Consider the following 26,648-nt stretch of genomic DNA (forward strand, 5'->3'; position numbering starts at 1 on the left):
GTGGTTAAAGGATTTTTCTTTTGTTACCAACTCTAACTGTGTGCACATCAAAAGGCATGAGGGAGGGATCCTCCTTGGACTGTTTGCGGAGGACATCTTGTCACTTCCGCATGGGATGTTTTGTCCAAGCAGCCCTGTCCCTCCCTGCATGGTACAAGTGCTTGTTCCCTGGTCTCAACCCACCCTGACTGACTCTGACAACATGGTAATCCCTCCCAACACTCCTAGGAGAGGTGAGTGTGCCAAGCTTCTGTAATCCTGTTCTCCACAGGCTCTTAAAGTCCTGGGGACACCCATCCAACTCAGATGGCTGGAGTGCAGTCATTCCTCCATTCCACCGTGCCATGGAGACAACCACCTTTTTTCCCTTTGTTTCATTACTTTTTTAAGACTGTTACGCAATGTGAGTTGCACCCCTTTCTCTTACACTAGTTGACTTGCACAAGGAAAAAAATATATTGCATTTTAAAGAACCAGCTGGACCATATCAAATTAAAAAAATGCATAAGCTTTTAGAATCCTGAGTATATCCTTTTAGGGTCTGTTTTATTATACACCTGAGCCAAATTTCATCCATGTTTATATTACCCTTTTGTAAAAATGTGAGTTTACTTTTAATTTAGATCAAATCCAGAAAATGCTCCTGTGGTGTGTCTACTTCATTGTAGAAAATGGAGGGCTTTGATTGCTCATTTGTTTCTTGATTTATGGGCTAGCAAAGCATATATTTTACAGGTGTACTTCTGCCAAAAGCAGTGACCTTCCCTTTCTTGTGGCAGAAGAAATCTGTGTACTGTCTGTGACATAATTTGCTACTTCTGAAGTTTGTGTGACATTTGCAGCTAAGTTTATATGTGAGGTCTGAGTACCTTGTAAAGTGAATGAGTCTGTCCTGTACTGCAACTAAACTTCACAGTAACCACAATTATCTTTCATTTGTAAGGTGCGCAGAGTTCTGAAGAGTCAGGAAGTATATGAGAATTTCCTTCGCTGCATAGCTTTGTTTAACCAAGAAGTTTTGTCCGGTTCAGAACTGCTTCAGTTAGTGACTCCTTTTCTTGGGTAAGTTAAAAGATTTCTTTAATTTGTTTAAAATGTATGTATAACACATAGACCTAATTAAAGCAGAAAATAAATAGTTGCTTGTTTGAAATGTATTGCATTTTATTTCTGTTTATTTAATTTGTTTTTGTTTACCAGATTTATCTAACTAGATTTAGTCAAAACCCCCATTTGAGCAACACCCCAAGGAGAAAAGTGCCAACATATTACAGATGTTCAGTGATAAATTGTAACAGTTTTACAAAAAGTTCTAACTAGATTACATTCATATGAAAGTAGAGGCAACTATTACAGTATAAAATATATTTGTGCATTAGTAGATGCTGAACATTGAGCATTTGAAGAGGTATATTAGTGGACTTTCAAATAATGAATCACATGGTTAGTGCTCTGAAATTCAAAGAAATGGAAGGGAAGGAACTAGTTATGGCCGAAGATGTTAATGATGTCGTGAAGAGGTGGGGTATAAAGCACATAAATGGATAGTTATATATATTGCCATTATAAGGCTATATATATTGCCATTATAAGGCTGTAGTAGAAATACAAAGATGGGGTGTGAGCAGTGTCTCTAAACTGTGTGAGGCTGGGTGTTTGTTAGTAAAGGTATTCCCGGTCAACAAATGTTAAATAAATATAAAAATAAATAATTTTGCTGAAGACTTGTTGTGGAGCATAGGATTCTGAGTGAAGAGAAACTATTTGACAATATGACAAACTGACAATTGCATTTATCCTGAAGATATGTATGAACAGATCCATTGATATGATAAGTAAAGTTTTAGTTGTGTTTTAAATTAGTTTGCATTCTGAATGGATTTCACTGATAGTGGGATGTAGTTCATAGTTTATCTTCACTATTTGAATATAGAGAGCCATCTGCAGTATTATTTGGTTTGGTTATACTGATTTAGTGATGTTTTTCTAGCGTGTAAAACCGTATTGGGAGATTAATGTTGTATTAAGTTAAGTGCTGGACAATTTACTGGCTTATAACAAAGTCTGTGTATTGTGGTTAGCTGAGAAAGACCACTAGGTGATGCAGTAGTTCTGACCAGTTTAATTCTCAGATGACTAGGCAGATGTGTGTTCTACTATAGTTTACTTCAAATTTGGATATTTATTGTAATATTGCTCAAGTCTGGACAGTTGTAAGACTTGGTTAGTTTAGATTGTGTTAGCATAGAGAAAATAGAGGTGATACGTCTTTGGCAGTGTCAGTGTCTTAGGTTTTTACTCTGTATCACATACCTAGTGTTTGATATTTTTTTAACCATGTGTGATGCATGTTGGTCAGATTTCAACTGGTCATCTATGGTGACACCCAATAATTTTGTGTGGTTTACTTGTTCTGTTACAGTGCTGGTAGTAGAAGTGATAGTGAATAGTGTTGTTTTGGCTGAGATGTGTTTTCAGGTAAGTAGTAATTTACATTTTTAGGCTGTAATAGTAGTAGTGAAGTATTTAGTTGTTTCATTCAATAAGAATTGTTGTGTAGGGTCTTGGACTTTAGAGGAATATTTGGTGGCAGAGCTGGTTAGGGTTGAGTCATCCGTATATTGAACTGGGTAGCATTTTTTGTAGCAAGGTCATTGATGAATAGGTTGAAAAGCCTTTTATAGATCCTTGTGGTATACCAGTAGTTACTGGCAAGAAGGTGGAGAAATCATTTTTTTCCATTTCAGTGCTTGTGCTCTATTTGAAAGATAGCTGTGGAGCCATTGCAGTAAAGAGTTGGTGAGCCATAAGGACGAGAGTTTGTGTAAGAGTTTCTGGTGGGAGACCGTATCAAAAGCTTTTGATAAATCTAGGAAGATGGCAGAGACTAGGTTTCTGACATTTCAGCAGATGTTAGCAGTATTAAAATTTAGAAAAGCAGTAGTTGTGCTGTGATGAGGAAGGAAACCATGTTGGGTTGAAGACAGAAGCTGGTTATCTATTAGATAGTTGAAAACATTTGTCTAATATTTTTGATAGTGAAGATGAAATGGAAGTTGGCTTGTAGCTTGAAAGATCTGTATTAATTCCACCCTTGTGCAGTGGAATAATGATGTTTTTTTTATTCTTTTTTCCAAAATGTTTTTATTCATTTTATAACACAGTAACTTAACAGTATAGTAACAAGAAAAAACAAACTACATACAATGTCCATAACAACTAAAAAAGCATTATAGGAGAAGACTTATTTCTCTAACAGATTAGACAATTTTGTCCAAGCAATGAAATGATGGGTTATGTTGTTGTTCCTTGCTTTTATAGTAGCAATCTCATTCTTGCAAATGTATTTCACAAGCTGAATAAACTCGACATTAAAGACAGGAGTAGATTGGGGTTTCCAGTTTTTAGTAACAATTTTTATTGCTATAGAGAGGATACACCATAGTAAAAATGTGTGGTGTTTAGGAATGACTTCAGGAACATTGAAAAGGATAAGGGAGTTAGAAATTGTACACTTGTCATTCCCTAGAGCTTTACAAAGATATTTAAAGTCTAACCAAAATGGGGAAATTATTTTGCAATTAACAACCATATCTATCTAGTCAGCATCTGGGTGTCCACATCTCCAGCATTTAATTTCATCTTTCTTGTACATTATCGCTAGTCTATGCAGAGTGAAAAAAACATCTGTGGAAAAATTTCCATGTGTATACATGCCAGAACACGGAAGATGAGGATTTCTTCACCGACTGTAAACAAAGTTTTTTTTAATCTTTTTCTGAGAATACTTGTCTATTAGCTTCACTTGAATAATTCCAAAAAGCAACATCTGTTTTGCTAAAGTCATTTCTGAGAATTTTATAAATAACAGATATGTATGCAGTGTTCTTGGGTGAGGTATTAATAATTGTTGAGATAAAATCCAAGATTTTTAAGTTACTCTTATTGTATGTCTCTAATGAGGGTACGAGCTTAGTATGTATAAAATACTTACATGTGTGGATGTCCAGCCAATTGCAATTTTGCAAACTATATCTGCTGATCAAATAGTCTGCAGAACTTATTTTATTAGCTGAGAGAAATTGATTCCAGTATAAGCAGCCATCCTTCTTAAATTCTAACATTTTCTGAGTATCAAAAGATATCAAACATTAATTTGTGTAAGCAATAAGAAACATAATTATTAATAAATTCTTAACTGATTAGAAAATATAAGCTTTTTAAACAGCAGCAATATTTGGTTTATAAGAGGTGTGAGAACAAGTTTTGACCTTTCACTTTGAATGTATATTTTTAAAATTCATATAAAGATGTTTGTATGTATTTGAGTATATGGTTCAAGCAATGTCCTATTACTATTAAGAAGTAAGGTTTCATGTATTGATTTCCAATATGGTGTATAAGAAGCATTATTCCAAAGCAACACTGTGTTAATAAATGCAGAGTTTAAATAAAAATCAATATTTGGAAACCCTATACCTCCTTCATCCCAGCTTGTGGTGTGCCAGAGAAGAGAAATTTGGGCTACCAAAGGAAGTTAATGAGTTGTTAATTTTCTGTTTAATTTTGCTAGATGGGGGAATTATTAGAGGTTAGCCATTGAATACGTTTTAGTTAACAGTATCATTTTGATTAAAGTTAGTCTGTTTTCAGATGTGAAGAAGAGTCTGTTCCAACTGTCTGTTAGACTAGTAATTGAGTTTATAAGTTGTTGGTAATTAAATGTGAGTGATTTTTTATAACTAAATTCAATAATGATACCTAGGTATTTAATATGTGTGCCCTCCCAGCTTGTCTTGATCTAAGTTTCATAGTAGCATTTTTATTCACTAGACATGCCTGAGTTTTGTTGTGATTGAATTTTAGACCAGAGATGTTTGTAAAGAAGTCTAGATTATGTAGTATGTGATCTATTGAATTTTCAATATCATTAGAAGTTATTAGTAGGTCATCAGCAAACAGTTGTATCTTGGGGGATAATTTGTCTGACACTTTGTATCCTGTAACACTGTGATTATTTCTGACATAATTTGCAAGAGGCTGAATAACCAGGGCAAAGAGTAATGGGGAGAGGGGACGCCCCTGTTTAGTACCTCTTAATATTTTGAATGGGATATATATATATAAGATCCAATCTTTACATAGGCAGTTTGGGGAGAAATTGTGTGTTTGCAGATCTTTTAAACAGATATGGCCAACTTAGGGAATCAAAAATTTTATCTATATCAAGGCTTAAAATAGAAAGCTCTTTTTCCTTGTTTAAGGACAGTAATCTAATTACATTGTCTTGTACCCTTCTGTTTTTGATAAACCCAGTTTGGTCTTCATGAATTAATATTGAAAAAATAATTAATCTGTCTGCTAAGATAGACATAAATATGTTGTAGTCAATGTTAAGCAAAGAGATTGGGCTTTATGATGTGCAAAGGTTGAGCTCTTTATTTGGTTTTAAGATGGGAGAGATTATAGAATATTTCCATGAAGGAGGCATGTTTGCTGTAGTTTGAACTTGGAATGCATTGAGTAGATTTTCAAAATTTCAAGGTCCTTGGAACTTGTACTTGGAGAAAAAAGAGTTGTTATGGCAACTGAAGCTTGATGCTTGTAGTTGGGCCGGATTGAACGATTATTGTTTCATCTATTGTTAAGAATGAAAGCTTTAGCTAGATGAATGTATCTGAGGTTTTTATATAATGATTGTATACAGTTTATGTAATGTCTATATAACAATAATTTTTATGGAATTTATATTGTAGTTTAGATGCACATTGAATTATGGAATATTGAAATAAGGCTGTTTTTTTAGGGGGAGGGTCTATAGTAATGTCATGCATGATTTGAATAATGAGGTTAACTTTGTTAATGATTTGATTACATTATTTATGAAGTCCTGAGTTTGTGATATGGACAAAAGTGCTTATCTTTTTAAGGAGTTTGGACTGTTTCCATTAAAGTTTTTCAGTTTTTACACGGTTTGATTTGCTTGGCTGTATTTGTTTCATTTATCAGTTTGTATTTTGTTTTTTGGTTTGTGAGATTTTCAAGATGTTAGGTAAGAATTTGTAAAATTCTGGAATTAGACCATCCAGCCCTGGTGTCTTTTTTGTCTTAAGATTTTTTATTTGTTACTTTAATTCTTTAAAGGAAAAGGGTTTATCTGTAATATTGTGTTTGGATAGTTTCTTTTGAATATTATTAGCAAGAAAGCTGTCTATACTTTTATCACTTGTAGATGAGTTGTTCTTAATATTCTTGTAACGGTTTTTAAAACAGAATATATTTTTAGATCTGTAACTTTGATAGTCTGATTATTTCTAGTTTATTTCTTTTAATATGACTTTTCTCATTTAAATATTTAGACTTAATCACAGTCGTGTGCATAATCTTGGGATTAACTGAGTAGGATTGTAATATGATTTTTTTCCATATTTATTGATATTTTATGCTGCATGATATCCTGATATTCCTTGTTCAGTTTACATATGTCAGCTAATGCAGATTTGTCATTTGATGCAAGTTTTAGATTTAGTTCATCAATTTCTTTTTGTATGTTTATCAGTTTTTTATCCCTTTCTTTCCTTTTGTTTATATACTAACTTTTGACTTTACCATGTAAGACTACCTTTAAAGTATCCCATGGGATAATATCTGAAACCTCTCCATTATTATTGGAGTCTAGGTAAAGCTTTATTTCATCTAGAAACTGTTCTTTAAATCCTTGTTTTGTTACATAGATAAACAGGGAGTCTTTGGCAGAACTTTAAGTGGTCAGTATTAAGTGTTACATTGAGGGTGATAGCATTGTGGTCAGACATACAGGGCATGATGTCAGCATTACATTTATCAGTTTTGCCCAGTAAAGAACTGGTTACAAAGCCTTTGTCTATGTTGGTCTGTATGCCAGAGCTGTAAGAATAGTGAGAATACTTCAGGGAGGATATTTTTGTACCATTAATGTCAATTAGGTTTCTGTCTTTTATGTAGCTGATGTTCTTCGTGTTTCACTGTTGCAGTCATCACACTTGGGTTATCCTGCCAGGGGTAGCCCTCAGTCGACCCGTATACCAGAGGCTTAGTATTTCTATGTCAGTTGCTGTCACTTCAGGATTGACGTCAGGTCATCAGAGGTATAAAAACAGGCAGCCGAATCCATTACATCAGTCTTTCTTGCCGAGGAGTCGGAAGCAGAAGCAGTTTGCGTGAGTGCCGGTTGGCCGCTACCTGAGTTTTCATTTCTGTATCTTGAAGTCTTCTAAAGCTAAGTACTCCATTGGGGATCCTTTTTTCTTGCTCTAACCGGTGTCAGAAAAAGTTAACAATTGTCTCGCCTGTGGAAAGCAAATACCACACCGAGATTTCCATTCTTACTGCATCACCTGTTTAGGCCCAGACCACAATGTACCTCTCTGTCGGTTTTGTGCTTCGTTCAACGCCCGAACTATTAGTCGTGGGGCCCTTATTGTAGCTAAATACTTTCGTTCTCGATCTCTGTATTCCGAAATGGCTTTGGTAAGCCATCCGACTACCGATCTTCCGAAAAAACATAAGGATAAAGACAGACCACACAGGTCCAAAACTGCAGACTACGCTTCCATTAAGCTAGTCGCCAGTTCGCCGGTACACAGTGAGGTGCTTTCGCAGCCCCTGATGCCCACTTTGATGGATTCGCAGGCCACTACCGAGTCCGTAGTCTGGTATGCCGCGGGACTCTTCTTTGACTACAGAACCTGTGGCTGTCTCTACCTTGGATGGGTCCAGAGCCGCTGTGCAGGCACCGGCTTTTGAGGAAGTTTTTCGTAATACCGATATTCGACACAAACTGACTTCTTTCACGTCTTCAGTTTTTTTCTAAAACTACCGAGTTTCTAAGGCCAAGAGTACAAGCTACGCCTAAAAACCCCACGACTCAAAGCACAATCTCAGATGCTTAAAATGGCAGAAGACCTAATCATGCTGTTTAGGGGAAGCCAGCCTTCCCCTGCTAAAAGAAAGAGACTTGTCCTCAGCAACTTTATCTGACCAAGAGTTCGACTCTGAGGTTTCTGAATATTAAGACATGCCCTTTTCTGCCTATGAGGATTCAGATGCAGAGGAATCCATTCCTTCTGCCTCCCCTCCAGAGGATTTTTCTTTTGGTGAAACCCTACATACTTGAGAGAGCATTTCCATTGGGAATGCCAGGATTATCCTCGGTCCAAAAAGAGACTCAGGGAATTTTTAGATTTACCACAGCACAGACCCTTAGCTATCCCTCCTGTTCTGGATGTTGTGGATGATGTCTTTATGGAATCCAGTCTAACAATTGATACTTACCCCCTGCTCCAAGGAAACCTGACAGGTACTACAGAGTCCCCGACTCTCACAAATTTCTCTTTAAAAATCCTCCTGCTGACCCAGAGGTCATCTTCCAGGAAACTAAAGGAATAAAAGCAACTACAGCTAAGAATACCACCCCCTCGGACGGGGATTCCTGAGCTTTAGACAGCTTGGGGTAAAAAAGTATACACCTCTCATCATTAGAGCATTGAATTGTCAGTTCCACATGCTGAAATACCAGCAATATGGAACCTATTAAGCAAAAATTTATCTACCTTTCCTGACACTGCAGAAAATAAAGAATTACAGGAGCATATACATTCTGCAAGTCAAGTCAGCAGGCATACCCTGCAATGTGGGTTTGACGCCCTAGAAGCATCTTGCGGGGCAGCAGTCACAGGCTCTGTGCTTAGAAGGCATGCCTGGCTTAAGGAGCAGACCTTGCCAGACCATGTCAAATCAAAATTATTGGACGCAGCTCGGAACAAGGACAACCTGTTTGACACCAAAGCAAAAGAGGGTTTAAAAAAGATGGAAGAAAAAGCTAAGTCTATGCAGACTGTCAAAGATTTTTTTGCAAGTACAGCCTCCAAGATTTACTAGGCATTGCTCCTCAAAACATTGGTCCTTTCCAGCCCCCTCAAGGCCATCTCAAACTAGACCCAGGGGAAACAGACCCCCCCCCCAGATTACTGTCTTAGGGTATGCAGAGATCTAAGCAATTGGGTACCTCCACCTCTAAAGCAGGGAGTGCTAAGCCACCCCTTACTGAAAGAATTCACAGTGACTTCTCAACTCCACTCCTCACCTCTGCCCAATTGCTTGCGCCCCTAGGAGGAGAACTTGCCCACCATGCAAAAAAATGGTCCTCAATATAGTATCCCAGGGGTACAAATTTTATTTCCACATGCTGCCAATCCCAAAAGAGTTCCCAGATCTTCCTCCAAGCCATTGGGCAGAGGCACAAAACCAGGTTCAGCCCCTGCTCTCCATAAGGGCAATTCAGCCTGTTCCTGCAGAACAGATAGGCCAAGGTTTTTATTCCAGACTTTTTCTGGGACCCACAAAAGAGGGCACCTGGCAACCAATCTTAGATCTATCCATTCTAGACACCCTTCTGGTGGTACCAAAATTCAAAATGCTCACCCTATAGCAGCTTCTCACTGTGCTGTCCAAAGATGCGTGGTTAGCCACCCTAGACCTGAAGGAGGCCTGTCTGCACATTCCAGTCAGGGACTCCAGGAAATATCTACTTTTCAGGGCAGGATCTATGCATTATCAGTTCTCTGCACTTCCCTTTGGCTTATCCACTGTTCTCAGATTTTTTACAAAATGCCTGGCTCCAGCCATTGCCTACTGCAGACAGAGAAATATTCATATTTACCCCTACTTGGTCGATTGCCTGATTCAGGCAGGCAGACAGGAAAAGCTGTTGCCGCACCTGACATTTGTAAAGGACCTTCTAACCTCCCTGGGGTACATGGTCAACGAAAAGAAATCCAAACTAGTCCCCAGTCAAAAAATTGTATTCCTGGAAGCAAGCTTGGACACAGCATCCCAAATGGCATTCCTTACTCCAGAAAAACAAGCCTGTATGACAGGCTACTTCGCTCAAATGGCCACCAGAACCCCAGCTATCCACAAGGAAAATCCTGCAGGCTCTAGGGTTCATGGCCTTCTGCATTCTACTAATTCCATATGCCAGACTGGAAACTATCATATCTATAATACTTTGTCTAAGGAAAGAGTTCCTTTGGTTAGCAAGGGACTTTCCCTTTACACAACCCCATGCTGCCCAGACTCTAACCACAGACGCATCAGACTATGCGTGAGGTGCACATCTGGACGGCAGGTGCATTCAGGGCTACTGGAGCCCAAATCAAATTTATCTGCACACAAACCAAAAAGAGATGCTAGCTGTTCAGCATGCTCTGACAGCTTTCAGAATCATACTCTCACCGGGGCCCCTACTAATCAAAACCGACAAAACAGTGAATGTGGTACATCAACAAGCTGGGGGAACCCACTCTGCAGGCTAGCCATGACCCTGTGGAACACAGCCATGCATATTCACCTGCAAGCTCAATTCCTGCCAGGCAACCAAAGCTTTCTGGCAGACAACTTAAGCAGAAATCTCCTAGACCCACACGAGTGGCAATTAAACCACAACACCTTCAGCCTTGTGACTCAGAAATGGGGTACCCCGAAGGTGGACCTATTTGTCTCCCCCTACAACCACCAGCTCAGCAAATTCTGCACCATGGTACCTCACAGCAAGGCCTGGAAAGTGGATGCCCTATCCTTCCAGTGGGAAAAACCTCACAATCTATGCATTTCCCCCTCTGATAAGGGCGGAAAGACCAAGGGCAATCCTGATTGCCCCAGACTGGCCACACCAACACTGGTACCCACTACTACGCAGTCTGTCACCAGTGCCCCATGGCACCTCCCCCAGATCCAACTCTCCTGACTCAGTAGGGGGGACAGTTCTTGCATCTGCAATTGCAGTCCCTGAACCTTGCAGCCTGGTGTATTCCTTGAATTCTCTTCCAGTGGCCAGCCTAAGCAAGCAAGTACTGGATGTCATACATGAAGCCAGATGACCCAGTACAAGGAAATCCTATGCTGACAAGTGGAAAAAGTATTGCTCATGGATTCACACTAAAGGAGGGGATACAGCACAGCTCTCCTTACCTCTCATCCTGGATTACCTAGCAGACCTAATCCACAGGAGCCTATCTTTCAGTTCCATTAAGATCCATGCCTCTGCCATCTCTTGCTTATTACAACACTGAGCCACTTCTCTTCTCTCACCCTCTCATCAAGCAGTTCCTAAGAGGGTCGAACAACTTAAGGCCACCAAAAGAGCCACCACCCCTGCTTGGGACCTTAACTTTGTGTTGGAAAAGCTCACGCTCCCCCCCCCTTTGAGCCTGCAGAGTCAGCAGAGTTAAAATTCCTCTCTTGGAAAACAGCCTTGCTTCTAGCTATCACTTCAGCTAGAAGAGTGTCTGAGCTACAAGCACTTATGGCTGTGGAACCCTTCATTATTTTTCATGCTGACAGGGTTCCCTCAGGACTTACCCAACTTTTGTGCCTAAAGTGGTGTCCAATGTGGCTCTCAACCAATCTATCCATTTGCCCACATTTTTCCTTAATCCTCAAAATAAGGGGGAAAGGATCCTGCACTCGTTAGATATGCACAGACAGCTCAGATTCTACCTTGATAGGACTAGGCCCTTTATGAAATCTGACCAGTTACTAGTCAGCTTTGCACTAGGGGCAGAGAGCTCTCTCTCTCTCTCTCTCTCTCTTCCTCACTCCTTACAGGGCTATTGGTATTTACTTTTTACTGGTGTTTTTCCACCATAACTTAGCTTTCTATTTGGGGGCTCCTGACATTTGAGGCTAGAAAAACTGATGTAATGCCTTCGTCTGCCTGTTTTTATACCTCTGACCTGACGTTACTCCTGAAGCAACAGAAGCCGACGCAGAAATACTAAGCCTCTGGTATTTGGGCCGAATGAGGGCTACCCCTGGCAGGATAACCCAAGTGTGATGACTGCAACAGTGAATACACTCGAACATCTACATTTATGTTAAGTGTACACAACTGTACTTTCCAGTGCTTGGCAACAGGGGACATCTTGAAGGGCTTAGTGCTTGTGGTATCAGTGGAGGACAAGATAAAATTAAAATCACCTGCTAATAGTAATTCACCATTAGACTTCAGTGTTACGATGTCTAAATATTTATGTATTTATTTGCAATTTTAGTCCCAATGCACAGTACCCAGTAGGTGTTTGCAAAAGTGTACATCTTTTTATCTAGTTTTAGTATGACTAAAGCAAGCATACCATCATTGCTTGAGTATGAGTCCACTATTTCTGGAATTCTCATTGGTTTTCTGTGAAAATTTAAGACACCTCTTCTTTTGTGGTTGTAGTTTGAATTTACTAAAATCTTATAATCCTTGATGGTTAATTTGTTTAGATCTGTTAAGTGGGATTTTTGAATGAATGCAAAATCTGCTTTATGTAGCATTAAATATTTGTTGACACTACTCCTTTTCTTGGGGTTTTTCAACCCATTGACATTAAAGGACAACCGCACCCTCAGACTCAAAAAACATATTTATTTCATCATGGTTTGGTGTTTCCTCCATTTTAACAGCACTCTGGGACTATTTAGAGCTTTTTAGATATTTTTATATGCAATTTCTGACTCTGATCACATGGGGGCTGGTTATTTTGAAATAATTCAGACTGTTTACTCTGCCTCTAAGTATCCCAGAATGCATTGTTCGTCTCCAAAAAATTGCATCAGATCTGCCACATTTTCCTTTAAGCTGCTGTCACTTCATTGACTTAACAGGCATTCACTGCTGTCTTAAAGTCCCCTACTTTTGGTTAAAATGTCATCCTTTTTCAATGATATAATGTTAAATATTATCATTTGATGGAGACTGCTATCTGCTATTATAAATAAAGTTGAAAAGTGCTTTCCTTTATTCATTATAACAAATGCATTTTTTTAGAACTGTCATGGACACTATAAAAACTCCAAATTTGAAAATAAAACCAACTTTCTGCATGGATATACTATATCCAGACTTACTATATCTCTCATAGAAGCCACAAACTAAAGCAGCAGAGATGTTCTTCGTGTTTCACTGTTGCAGTCATTACATTTGAGTAATCTGCTTGAAGGTTGCCCTCAGTCGGCCTGATTAACAAAGTCTTGGGTCCTGCATTGGTTGCTGTCCCTTCTTCCGTGACGTCAGGTCGTCAGGGGTATAAAACATGCAGCTGATGCCATTACATCAGTCTTTCTTGCCATGTGGTGCCCGAAGCAGAAGCAGTTCGCAAGTGCCGGTTAACCGACTGCTGCAAATTTCGTTTCGTTTTCGAGTTTTAGAACCGAAGTCTTCAACTAAAAGTTATGTACCTCATTGGGGAAACTTTTTTTTGCTCCTTTCCGATGTCCGTAAAAGTTAATAATTGCATTACTTGTGGAAAGCAAATATCTCATAAAGATTTTCATTCGTACTGTATTCCTTGCCTAGGCCCTAACCACGACGTACCTTGCTGTCTGTTTTGTGCTTTATTTAATCGGCGCACTATCAGTCGCCGATATATTTTTGCTTGTAAAGTTTTCGGTTCTTGATTTAATTATCCAGAAATCTCGTCGGTTAGCCATCCGACTACCGGGATTCCGAAAACAACGATAAAGATAGAGACAGGCCACCGAGGTCCAAAACTGCCGATGACGCTTCTCCTAAGCCAGTCGCCAGTTCGCCGGTACTCAGTGAGGCACTTTCGCAGCCCCTGGTACCCGCTACTTCTGATTCGCAGGCCTCTGAGACCCATTCAGACTCCGGTATGCTGCGAGATACTTTAGCTATGGAACCCGCGGATGTCTCCACCTTGGATGGGTTCGGAGCCGCTGTGCAGGCACCAGCTTCTGAGGGTGTATTCAGGCCTACGGACTTGAATATTAAATCGCCTCCTTCATTACTAAGGCTTAAATCTCGATCCATGTCTAAAAAAACGACACCCAGGCCACATGCTCAGGTCTCTAAGCCTAAAAAACAAATGATAAAAATGGCTGAAGATCTAATAACTCTAATCAGGGATAGCCAACCCCCCCCCCCCCAAGATGCCTAGGGCTGAGCTTGGTTATGACTCTTCTGATCAGGATTCTGTTTTTTCTTACTCTTCTGATTACCTGGATTTCTCCTTTCCCACTTATGAGGATTCTGATGCAGAGGACTCTATTCCCTCTGTTTCCCCTTCTGAGGATTTTTCTTTTGGGGAAACTTTACATACTCTAAGTGAGCATTTTCACTGGGAAAGGCAGGAATTTTCTGATTCAAAAAAGAGGCTTAGGGATTTCCTTCTCCTACTTCAGCATAAGCCTTTGACTATTCCTCCTGTTCTAGACATTGTTGATGATGCTTTTTCAGAATCCAAGTTTGGCCCCTGTTTTTTTGCCTCCTGCTCCCAGTAAACCTGTCAGGTACTACAGGGTCCCAGAGTCCCACAAGTTCCTTTTCAAAAATCCTATTGCAGATCCAGAGACTATTTCACAGGGGTCCAAGGCCATTAAGGCTTCTACTGCTAAAAATCCTACCCCTTCTGATATAGACTCCAGGGTGCTGGATTGATGGGGAAAAAGGTTTGTACTTTAGCAACTTTGGCAATTAGAGCTTTAAACTGGCAATTTCATATGTTAAAATATCAGCAGCATGTTATTGGACTGCTTAAACAGAAAATTATGTTGATTTCTGACTGTGTGGAAAATAAAGACTTACAGGATTTAATGCATTCTGCTGAACAAGTTGGAAAACACACTTTGCAATGTGGTTTTGATTCTTCAGAGGCCTCTTGCAGGGCTGCTGTTACTGGATCTGTGCTTAGAAGGCATGCTTGGCTTAAGGAGCAATATAATATTTGCCTGATCATGTTAAAGCTAAATTGTTTGATGCTCCTTTAAATCAGGGCCGTCTGTTTGGCAACAAGGCTGAAGAAGTGCTTAAAAAGATGGAAGATAAAGCTAAATCTATGCAAATTGTTAAAGATTTTTTACAAGTTCAGCCTCTTAGATTTAGTAGGCACTGGCCTTCTAAGAATTGGTCCTTTCCAGGTCTTCTGAAGCCAAACCCAAACGTAGCAAAAACCCCAGGTTTCAGTCCCATGGGACTCTCAGAACTAAGCAGTGGGGGCCTCCACTTCCAAGTCTGGGAATAACGAGACACCCCCTATGGTAAACTGTCTCAATGACTTCCTTTTAAAATTTCCATGCACTTATCTTCTGACTGCCCCTTTGGGGGGAAAGATTGCTCTTCATGGAAAGAACTGGGAACTCATTACCCAGGACAATTTGGTTTTAAATATAGTGTCCCAGGGATACAGATCTCACCTTCACACATTCCAACGCCAAGTGAGTGGCCGGATCTACCCCCAAATCAGTGGGCAGAGGCTCAAAAACAAGTACTTTCTCTCTTAAGCATGGGGGCTATTCAACTGGTACTAGAAGAGGAAGAGACAAGTTTTCTACTCCAGACTTTTCCTGGTACCCAGAAAAGATATACCATGGCATCCAACCCTGGACCTGTCTACTCTAAACACCTTTTTGGAGATTCCAAAATTCAAGATGCTGACTCTTCACCAATTACTTCCTATGCTAGGCAAAGACGCCTGGTTGACAACACTAGATTTAAAAGAAGTATACCTGCACATCCCAATCAGGGAATCTTGCAGAAGATACCTATGCTTCAAGTCTGGCTACATGCACTATCAGTTCTCTGAACTGCCCTTTGGCTTATCTACTGTGCCCAGGGTATTCACAAAGTGCCTAGCTCCAGTCATTGCATTTTGCAGGCAAAAAAGTATTCAAATATACCCATACTTGGACGATTGTCTAATTCAGGCAGAAAGCCAGGACATACTTTTGAATCATCTGGCGTTTGTAAAAAGGGTTCTAACTTGTCTGGGGTACACCATAAATAAAAAGAAATCAGAACTAGTACCCTGTCAGCAAATTACATTCCTGGGAGCAAGCTTGAATACATCTTCCCAGATGGCTTGTCTCACGCCAGAAAAGCAAATTCATTTGACAACCTACTTTCAAACAAGTGGCCACAAAAACCCTGCTATCTGCAAGACAAATACTGCAAGCCTTGGGGTTCATGGCCTCCTGCATTCTTCTACTTCCATATGCAAGACTGCATATGAGGAAACTACAGTGGTATCTAAAACGCCTATGGAGTCAACATTCTCACAGCCTAGAAACAATGATTCCTATCATACCTTGCATACGCCTTGAGTTCCTTTGGTGGGCAGAGGCCTACCACCAAAATAAGGGACTACCTTTCACACCACCCCCTGCCACCCAAACCCTAACAGCAGATGCATCAGACTATGCATGGGGGGATCACCTGGCAGGGAAGTGCATTCAGGGCAAATGGAGCCCAAGTCAAATGCACCTGCATATCAATTAAAAAGAAATGTTAGCTGTACCGAATGCTCTGACGGCCTTCAAGGACTACATTCTTCCAGGACAACTAATGGTAAAGATGGACAACACCACAGTTATGTGGTACGTAAACGAGCGGGGGGGTACACATTCTTATCCCCCCTGCAGACTAGCCATGGCATTGTGGAACATAGCCTTGAGCTACCAAGTGCACCTACAAGCTCAATTCCTGCCAGGAAAATTAAATACACTGGCAGATGGACTAAGCAGAAACCTCATGGACACACGCGAGTGGAAACTGGAACCAAGGATTTTCAACATGTTGACAAGCGAATGGGGGGACCCAGATATAGACCTGTTTGCCTCCCCCCAGAACTACCAATTGGACAGAATTTGCACAAGGACTCCCCACAAACAAGTCTGGAAAGTGGATGCTCTGTCCTTCAGCTGGAAAAACCTATCCGGCTATGCCTTCCCCCCGCTGCCTCTGCTCTCCAAAGTGCTACTAAAAGTCAAACAGGACAAACCAAGTATGACTTTGATTGCTCCGGACTGGCCGCTTCAACACTGGTACCCCCTCCTGCGCATTGTGTCACGGTTATCTCCATGGCACCTGCCTCGGACTCCTTCCCTGCTGTCTCAGCAGGAGAACCAGATTCTGCACCCTCAGCTAACAACACTGAACCTTGCAGCCTGGCTAATTACTTAAACTCTCCCTTACCATCCCTCAGCAAACCTGTGATGGATGTCATCTTAGAGGCAAGGAGGCCTAGTACTAGAAAATCTTATGCTGAAAAATGGAAAAGATTCTGTGCCTGGAACCAATCTCAAGGGGATGAGCACAGCAGCACCCAATTTACCTCAGATTTTACAATACTTAACTGATATGCTTCACGAGGGCCTGTCTTGTTCTTCCATTAAAATCCACGCCTCAGCCATTTCAGCTCATTATAACACAGAACCTCCCCTCTTCTCTCATCCACTGCTCAAGCAGTACCTCACAGGGGCCAAAAATTTGAGACCACCCAGGAGAGCTCAGACCCCAGCCTGGGACCTTAACTTTGTATTGGAGAAATTCACTCTACCTCCTTTCGAGCCAGCTGCTACTGCAGGCTTAAAATTTCTTTCTTGGAAAACAGCTTTCCTTTTAGCAATCACTTCAGCTAGAAAGGTATCTGAATTACAGGCCCTTATGGCAGTGGAGCCTTTCATCATCTTTCATGCGGACAGGGTGTCACTCAGAACCAATCCATCCTTCATGTCAAAGGTGGTATCCAGTGTGACTCTTAATCAGTCCATTAATTTGCCAACCTTCTTTCCCAATCCACAGAACAAAGGGGAACGGATTCTGCATTCCTTGGATGTGCACAGACAACTTAAATTCTACTTGGATAGGACTAAACCTCAAAGAAAATCTGAATAACTGCTGGTAGCATTTGCTGCAGGGACAGAGGGGAAGGTTATTTCAAAACAAATCATTTCTAAGTGAATAAGCCATTGCATTCATTTCTGCTATAAGCACCATGGAAAATCTATCTCCCAGGGGATCAGACCTCACTCCACCAGGGCTGCATCTACTTCTACAGCCTTTCTCAGAGACCTGCCTACCAGGGACATCCTAGAAGCTGCTACCTGGAGTTCTGTACATACTTTCACCAAGCATTATCATTTGCCAATTTTCTCTAAATCCAGAGCTGGCTTTGCCACTGCAGTCTTGCAGGGCCTTATAGCTGGTCCTAATGCTATCTAAATTCCTCCTCCCAACCATAGCTTTGGGAATCTACCCAAATGTAATGACTGCAACAGTGAAACACGAAGAACATAGTACAGTTGTGTACACTTACCATAAATGTAGATATTAGAGTGTATTCACTGTTGCAGTCCTGGTTACCCTCCCTCCTGCCCCCTAACTTCTTTTGGCTGTACCTCTACCTTCCTTTACTATGCTTAAAAGCCTTTTTGGTGTATTTGCTTTTTTGTTGGAGGTATACCTTTGTGTTTTTATGTTTAATTGCTCCCCATTAGGAGGGCACCTGACATATGGGGCAAGAAAAACTGATGTAATTGCGTCGGCTGCATGTTTTATACCCCTCATGACCTGACATCATGGAAGAAGGGACAGCAACCGACACAGGACTGAAGACTTTGTTAATCATACCAACTGAGGGCAACCTGCAAGCAGATTACCCAAATGTAATGACTGCAATAGTGAATACACTCTAACATCTACCTTTATGGTAAGTGTACACAGCTGTACATTCTTGAGGTCTGCAGTCTTCAATTTTTCCTGACAAGATTTTTTATTTAATTTCACCAACAAAGACCTGAAACTGCTGAAATCAGATTCTGGAAGTTGTAAGCTACAAGTTGGTGTAATTTATAAGCTAAACTTTTCATATTTTCCTGTCAAACTTTCGAATAGAAGGGACATTGAAACCACATTCACCAAGGAAGATGAGCAGCTCCAAATTTTCTCAGCAAGAAACTCCAGTGAAGAAAGAAATACAGTGAAGAAAGAAATACAGGCAATCCTTACTACAGTTCAAGACTTGGTGGGTAAAATAGACAAATTAAACTTAAAAGTGGACAACTTAAAAGAAGATTCCTCCCAAACAAATAACCTTATTAAATGAAGTCCTTAAACAACAAACTGCCCAGATTGCTGCTTTGGAAGATTCTGTAACAGAAATAGACTACAGGTTAACAAAAATAGACTTTCTTCTTCACGATAACAACAGACTCGTTTAAAAGATAAACTACTTTGAGAATGTTTTTTTTTTCATAGCGAGGGGGCTTTATTTTCAGATATGGATTAATTTGTCAGAAATGAAACTGGATATGTAACAGCCTCAGCTGCTGTTTTAAGATGTTCACCAAGTAGAATATCAGAGGCAATTGTAGCAGGCTTTAATTTTTTGAGTTATTTAGTTATGTGGGAGCTGTTTGGAAGGAGAAATGCTGAGGAAGGTTATTTAAGTAGGGATATCAAGAGCTTGATTTGTCGCTTGGTTGGTTAATGACTGTACTGGCTATATAAAGTGGGTATTGAATTGGTTGGTTTCATTTTATTTCTGTGTTTGGTGTTGGAGGTGTAGATTGTCATAAATTTAACAGTTTGATCTGATGCCCAGAACAGTTTTGGATTATTAGGGATTATTAGTGTATATGTTTTGATTGGTTGAGTAACAGGTTTTCTTATCTTTGGTGATAAATTGTTTTGTTAGATTTCATAGTTGTCTGTTGGCTAGTAAACCAGGAGCTGACATTGTGCATGAGTTGTTTAGTTGCTAAGGATAACAGGGTTGGCTTTGACTGTTTTTATTCTGAGGTGGGGCTGGTGTGTTTAGAACACCTAGGAAGATGTTATTGAGCTCAAGGGCAACATCAGCTACAGGGAGAGTCTGTAGTGACACCCAGTTAAGGAGATGCAGCATATTTATAAAAGTATTTTCATAAAAAGGAGCAACGTTTCTTACCAGTGTATAATGCTGCGTTTTGGGGCTTTTGCTTTGAAAATGTATGGTGTAGATTAGTAAGTGATCAGGAACAACCAGTGCTTCAGATTGTAAAAAAAAAAACTACCAGGAGATGGAATATAGTAGATATTGTTTGTGTTCCCAAAGAAATTAATGTAACTTCAAGTCAAGTTTTACCACCATTGATGTGTAGTGATCATGGGGTAATTAAGGTTAATTTGTTGCTAGATAATTCTGCCAAACTGAAATCTAAGTCTATGCACAGAAGGTCAATTACAAAAACAGTTACTATGTAAAACTAACTAGAGTGAGGTGTTCAGTGGAATAACTGCAGATGGAATGTGGAAAGTTTTGAAAGATAAATTGTTTGAATGCAAAAAGTTAAAAAGAAATGTTTAACATCAGGATCTAGGCACGCAACATCAGGGGGGGTATGTTTCCATAAGAACAAGATACCTGATTAAGGTGAGAGAGAAAAAAAATATAAGAAATGGAAGAGAGGTCGAACTACAACTTTGAAAACTGAAATAAACAAGCTGGACAAACAGATTAAGCATAGTGTTAGACAAGATCAAGAAAAATTTGAAGAACATTTATATAAAGATATTGAGCATAATAGGAAACCTTTTTATAGATACATAAGATGTGGAAGGAGTAAAGACACACAAATTTATAAACTGTGTGCAGATTCTAAAATGTATTCTCAGACACAACAGATTAGTTGTATTTACAAAATCTTATGGAAAACAGTTTGGCTCTACAAAAGGGGGTGGTAAGTTGTCCTAGTGACATCCAGGTAACCCCAGATACTGGAATCACATGCAGACTGGATCCAAACAAAGTGCAGGGAGGAGACGGAATAAGTAACAATGACCTGAGAACACTTCAGCAAGAACGTACACTACCATTATATCTATTATTCATTATGTCATATAAATATGGGGAGATTCCTCAAGATTGGAGACATGCACTTATTAAACCTGTCTTTAAGGGAAAGGGGAGTAGGACAAACCCAGAGTGATATAGACCCTTAAGTCTACTTTCATGCTGTGGAGAAATAATGAAGAAGGTAATATTGGATAAGTTATTGTCAGAACTGGATAGGTTGGAACTTGAAACCATATATCAGCATGCATATGTTGAAAATAGATCCATTACCACCTGTAACATGATGTTCTATTACAGTATAGTAACAGCTATAAATGAAAAATTGTGCTGTGATTTATATATATTTAACTTCAGCATTTGACAGGGTCATACACAAAACACTGATCGATAAATTAGTACAACCGGGTATTTATGTACTGTTGATGAGGTGGATAGCTGCATGGCTTACAAATAGGATATGGCAAGTGACGCACACCAACTGGACAGGTGAAATCCTTGATTACAGTCAAGTTGTCCCACAGGGTTCTGTCCTAGGCCCTTACTTGTTTAGATTGTATCTTTCAGAACTTACTTTTTAATCTTAGGTGTTCAGCAGTCAATATGCTGGTGACCTAAAATTGGGTAAACTGATTACAAGTGCTACAGATAAGTCATGTCTGCAAAATAATTTGACTTAAATTGACCATTTGGGCACAGGAGAATAATATGTTGATAAATGCAACACAAACTAAGCATATGAGATTTGGGAGACATAAACTGAAAGGTGAATATTTAATACAGTACACTGTAATTGAAACTGTAGACTCATTTAAGGACCTGGGTATATGGGTAAATTCAGCTATGAGTTTTTCTAATATCAACCAATTGGCTAATCATATTTATAGAACTATAGGTTGTATAAAACAATTTATAAAGTCTAGGAAATCAAACATAATTAAGTCATTATTTGTTAGTTACATTAGACCCAAAGCTTGAGTATGGAATAACAATATGGAAACCCTATAGGAAAACAAGCATGAATAAACTGGAAAGAGTACAGCGGAAATATACCAAGGGCATCCATGGATGTGAAAATCTAAGTTATTATGAAAGACTAAAATATCTGAACTTGTACAGCGTCTCTTACAGATATTTAAGAGGGGATCTTATTCAGGTATATAGGGCATTTAGGGACAACTACCTTTGGGAATGTTTGGGGTTATCAAAAAGTACTAGAGAATCATTTGATAACCTATGCAGAAGATTCTATAGGAATGAGAAGTGTACTTATTGGTTCTCTGACAAAGTAGCTGATGCTTGGAACAAACTACCAAATTACATTAAAGCAAGTACTAGTTTAGATATTTTTAAGAACAGCCTGGACATTTATTATGAGAACAAGTGTTTTGGTATATTGGCAAGCTAGAAGGACATTAATGCCCATGCCTGAAAAGTTTGTATGTAGGCTTTCTAACGGGGTTCCATGAGGCTATGATTTATTTATTTGTTTGATATTTGTTGACTGGGAATGTCCGACTGGGTCAGGAACCCATTTTCAGAGGAGGCCCTGGGAGAAACGTTCCACAAGCTAGAACAGTTAAAATATAAAGTAAAACATTTGACAAAGCATAGGTACAATGGTAATTTCATATACATTTACATTAGAGAAATACAAAATAAAACATTTGACATGTGTAGATAACATGGTCCTTTCATTTACATGCAGGTGCATAGTTTGCAGTGATACAAGATAGCTTGTATGGCATAAAAGCAATTAAGTTTCATTGTCTGCAGTCATTGGCACCCAACAGAATGCGAGTTGGCTAGTTCAGTTAGTATATCTAATTTGAAAAGTTGGAACGCTAATGGTGTGGTTATAAAGAGAGAGTTAGTGTAGTTGAGGTGGTATTTTACAGTGGTATTTAGGTAATTTACAGGTAGACCTTTGTAAAGTGCAGATAAATAATACAAAGGTCAACTTAGATGAGTATTAGTAGGATTTGGAGTTGGTAAGGGAAGAGAAGGGGTAGCTTAAAGGAGGGGAGGAGGAGAGTATAGAAGAGGGAGGAGGAAAGAATAGAATGGTGGAAGGAGGGGTGTGGGTTTAAGTGGCCTGGAAACGAAAGTTTCTAGGTCTGTTTGGAGCAGAGGCAGATGCTTGTATCTAGGAGGTGTTTTTTTTTTTAGTGTGAGTTTAAAATGTTTGTGTTTTGATTTTGCTCTAATGCCTTGATGGTAAGTCATTCCAGAGTTTAGCTATTGTAGGAATATAGACATTGTTCAGCTTTTTTCTTTGGTCTATGTAGGGTTACTAGTTGTTTGTCTTCTGATCGGAGAGTCCTGGTGGGTAAGCAGGTTTGGAGTAGTGAGTTAAGTAACGGCAAGTATGGGGTTGATATATTAAGATGTTACGTAGTCCTATCTCGCCTACATTCTTCACTTGTGGGTTCGGAGCCGAATGTTGGCTCCGACTCTGCCTACTTACTAGCTCGAAAGTCTTTGATTGGCTGGGCTAAGATGGTATCCCACAATACACATCCCCAGATCTCGTTTGCCACTTGTAGAGCTCGGACGTGGTCTCGACTTGGCTGTGGCTAAGTATTATATAAAAAACTTTTTCTTGTGGAAATTTTTGGCTAATTGTGTTTAGAGAAATCGAATGGTTCATAGTGTTGTTGCTGCGTTTCTTTTGGTAGGTTGCGAGTGTTTTGTGTGTGGTATCCTTTACTCCCTCGGGCTAGGCCTGTTTAAGTTAGAGGACCTAGTCCTCCTTGTGGTGTTTGGCTGTTTTAGGTGCGCTTGTCTTAGTTTTAGTTGAGAACCATTTTATTTAGAGGTTCTCCCCTGTGCCGTGATTGTTGATTTTACTTGTTCTCCGGTTTCTGTGTTAGCGGTTTCCCGCCTTTTGTCAGTAGCGGCTGCTACAATTGTTGGCTTGGCATGTCTAAAGAACAAAAAGAGCATAAGCCCTCGGGCTTTAAAAAGTGTACTAAGTGTGCCTGTAAAATGTCCATCACAGACGGACATTCAGTCTGTGTTTACTGTCTTGGTGCCATCCACCTTCAGGAGTCGTGCAGTTTCTGCCACGCCTTTAGTCCTCGGGTGCTCCAAGAGAGGAAAAAACAAATTGATCCTAAAGGGACTGCTAAAACCGTCCTTTGAGGAGGATTTAGGTTCCTCTGGCTCCATCTATTGCTTCGGAGCCACCTTGTAAAATTACCAATGTCGAGTTTGCTTCCTCTGCTCCAACGGCATCGGGGCCGAGGATTTAGGTTCGGCTCCCAGTCGAAGTCTAAATCCTCCAAATCCAAGAAAAGGTCTCTGGCTCCATCTATTGCTTCGGAGCCACCTTGTAAAATTACCAATGTCGAGTTTGCTTCCTCTGCTCCAACGGCATCGGGGCCGCAGGAGGTAGCTGTGTCGACTGAGCCTGTATCTGCTCCAATAATTTTGGAACCGATTCGGAGCCGGTCACCAAGTTTGAGGCAAGGTTCTCCAGATAGGAGGTCTAGGTCTCGATCCATTTCCTCCAAATCCTCCAGGCTTTCCAATTTGGATGTAGATAGGGTGGTGCAGAGGCTCCTCCAGTCGCCGTTGTTGGCCAATCTTTTCTCAGCTCCAACCCAGTCGGCTCCGGAGCCACCTCTGTTAGTTGTTCCTGCTATTCCTCCTCCGAGCGCATCCTTGTCGTCGGAGCCGGTAAGCTCCACTCTGAGGGATGTTCCTGCGCCGGCTCCGATCCCCCAGCGGGGTTTATCGGTGCCCGCATTGGCTCTGACCTTGTCTGTTCCATCCACAGGGTTCGAGATTCGGGTCTCCTCGGTCGGGTCCGAGGGGGACACCTCGGAACACCCTTTGGTTCTGAGCCTCACTCTCGGTGCCTCGGCTGCGGGGACACCGGTCCCGATTATGGTCTTGAAAGGCGGTCGGTCCTCCGATTCAGGAGATCCCTCCTTCGAGGCTATGCGGAGCGCACTGGCTAGGTCAGCTACTTCTCTCGGATTGGTTCTTCCATCCCCCACAACACCAGCGAGAGCTTCTGACACCCACCTATCCTTGGATAGCAGAGCGCCAGGGCCTAAGGATACCCCCACGAGTGGCCCCCTTCTTTCTGAGGGGCCCTCAGAGCCTGTGCCTGAGGAATCCCCCCAAAAAGAAACCATGCAAGAGGAAGCACGTAGACTCCCAGGACGAGTCTATCACTTTCGATACTGACCTCGAGGAATCAGACAGGTCCCCTAAGTCTTCCTCTGAGGATGTTTCGTTCTCCGACATCCTGGAGATCTTGAAACAAAGAGGAGACTGGCCCTCCAAAACCCCCCTCCGAGGAGGAGTCAGTATTCCTTAAGGCCTTCGGCGCTTAGCCCTCTGACTCCTGGGTGTCTCCACCCTTCGAGCTCCTGGACCTTATTTGTCGGAGGGTGTGGGAGACTCCTGACTCCATGGAGCCTGTTCCTCGACGTCCCAACAAATTTTTGTCTGCTCCCCAAGGGAAAGAATTTTTAACAAAGGGAGTCCCGGTAGATGCTATGGTGGTGGCGGCTGCCACACAGAAGGAAGTTGCTGAGTCTTCCTCTTTGGTCCATCCCCCTAACAAGGAGTCTCTAGGTCTATGGATCGGTACGGGATGCGTACACTGTCTTCAGTTACCTTTACCTTGCGTTCGCTGAATTATTTGTCGCATTTCACGCGGCTCCAAAGAGATCTCCTTAAGGAGTTTAGGAGATACTTTGACGGGTAACGTGCCTGAGGCGGTGGCTCAGTCAATGCTCTGCTCTCTACCCTCAACTCCATCGCTAACTCGTCCATGTGACTGATTTTGTACATGGCTGAGGGAGCTAGTAGGGCGGCTAGCTCAGGGGTGGCCCTCAGGAGGCAAGCCTGGCTACGCCTGTGTCACTTTGCGGAGGCCTTTAAGTCTTCCTTTACTGATGCCCCCTTCGATGGTTCCACCTTGTTCGGGACCAAAGTGAAAGACACACTCACCAGGTGCGAGCAAGAGGGAAAGACCTTGTCTGTCGTGGGAGTCCGTTTTTACCTCCCGTCGAGACCTTATCCCAAGGCACAGCGAGGGGGAAAGATGTGGTTCAAAAAATCACAAAGGTCTTTTCCTACCGCACAGGGTGACCTCCCCCCCGAGGCAGGGGAGGGGGGGTCGTACTCAGGGAGACATCGCCCCAGAGGCAGAGGGGGCCCCCGCAATTCCTTTCGTTGTCCCCCATACTCTCATTCCTGAGGGTGTGCCCGGCTGTGCTTCTCCAGAGCCAGTCGGGGGTCGAATTTCCCAGTATCCGGAAGCCTGGGTCAGCATCACCCAGGACAGATGGGTATTAGGGATAATCACGGGAGGTTACACCATCCCATTTCACTCCACACCCCCTCTCGTCAAAAGGATTCCAGATGTTCCACCCAGTCAAAGGGGTCATGCAGCAACAGAGGTTTCACAGCTGCTAGAAAAAGGAGTCATCCAGCCAGTCCCCCCAGACAAGATCAGATTAGGGACTTACTCGAGATTCTTTTTGGTGCCAAAAAGAACGGGGGACCTGAGACCCATTTTGGATCTCAGCCGACTCAATCATTACGTACACAAGTCCAAATTCCAGATGGTCACGCTACAATCGATTCTCCCATTGTTGGGAAAAGAAGTATGTATGTGCTCCATCGACCTGAAGGATGCTTATTACCACATCAAAATGGACAGCGCATCCAGATGTCATCTACGCTTCCGGCTGGGAGCCAGGCACTTCCAGTTTCGAGCCCTGCCCTTTGGTCTCACCACAGTCCCCAGGGTGTTCACCAAGTGCATGGCAGTGGTGATGGCTCACTTGAGACGTCAAGGATTCCAGGTGTTTCCTTACCTGGATGACTGGCTCCTATCCGCCCCCACCAAGCATCTACTTCTTCAAAACAGAGATACTACCATCGATCTTTGTCACCAGTTAGGCATCACAATAAAGTAGAAAAAATCTGCCTTGCTACCCTCACAGCGTGTCTCATTTATAGGAGCAGAGT

At 41.2% G+C, this 26,648-nt stretch overlaps 1 protein-coding gene across 2 annotated transcripts in view; it reads left to right on the forward strand.

Moving 5' to 3' along the window:
* Positions 1-26,648, forward strand: part of SIN3B (SIN3 transcription regulator family member B) — a 1,843,877-nt gene that overhangs the window by 704,887 nt on the left and 1,112,342 nt on the right. For both annotated transcript variants that reach the window (XM_044090740.1, XM_044090739.1), the window contains one exon: positions 944-1,062. In XM_044090740.1, the coding sequence (XP_043946675.1) occupies positions 944-1,062 (119 nt within the window). The remainder of the gene's footprint in view (positions 1-943; positions 1,063-26,648) is intronic.

This window comes from Protopterus annectens, chromosome 13.part0 (assembly GCF_019279795.1).
Source record: "Protopterus annectens isolate FY-2018-M chromosome 13.part0, PAN1.0, whole genome shotgun sequence".
Taxonomy (NCBI): Eukaryota; Metazoa; Chordata; order Ceratodontiformes; family Protopteridae; genus Protopterus; species Protopterus annectens.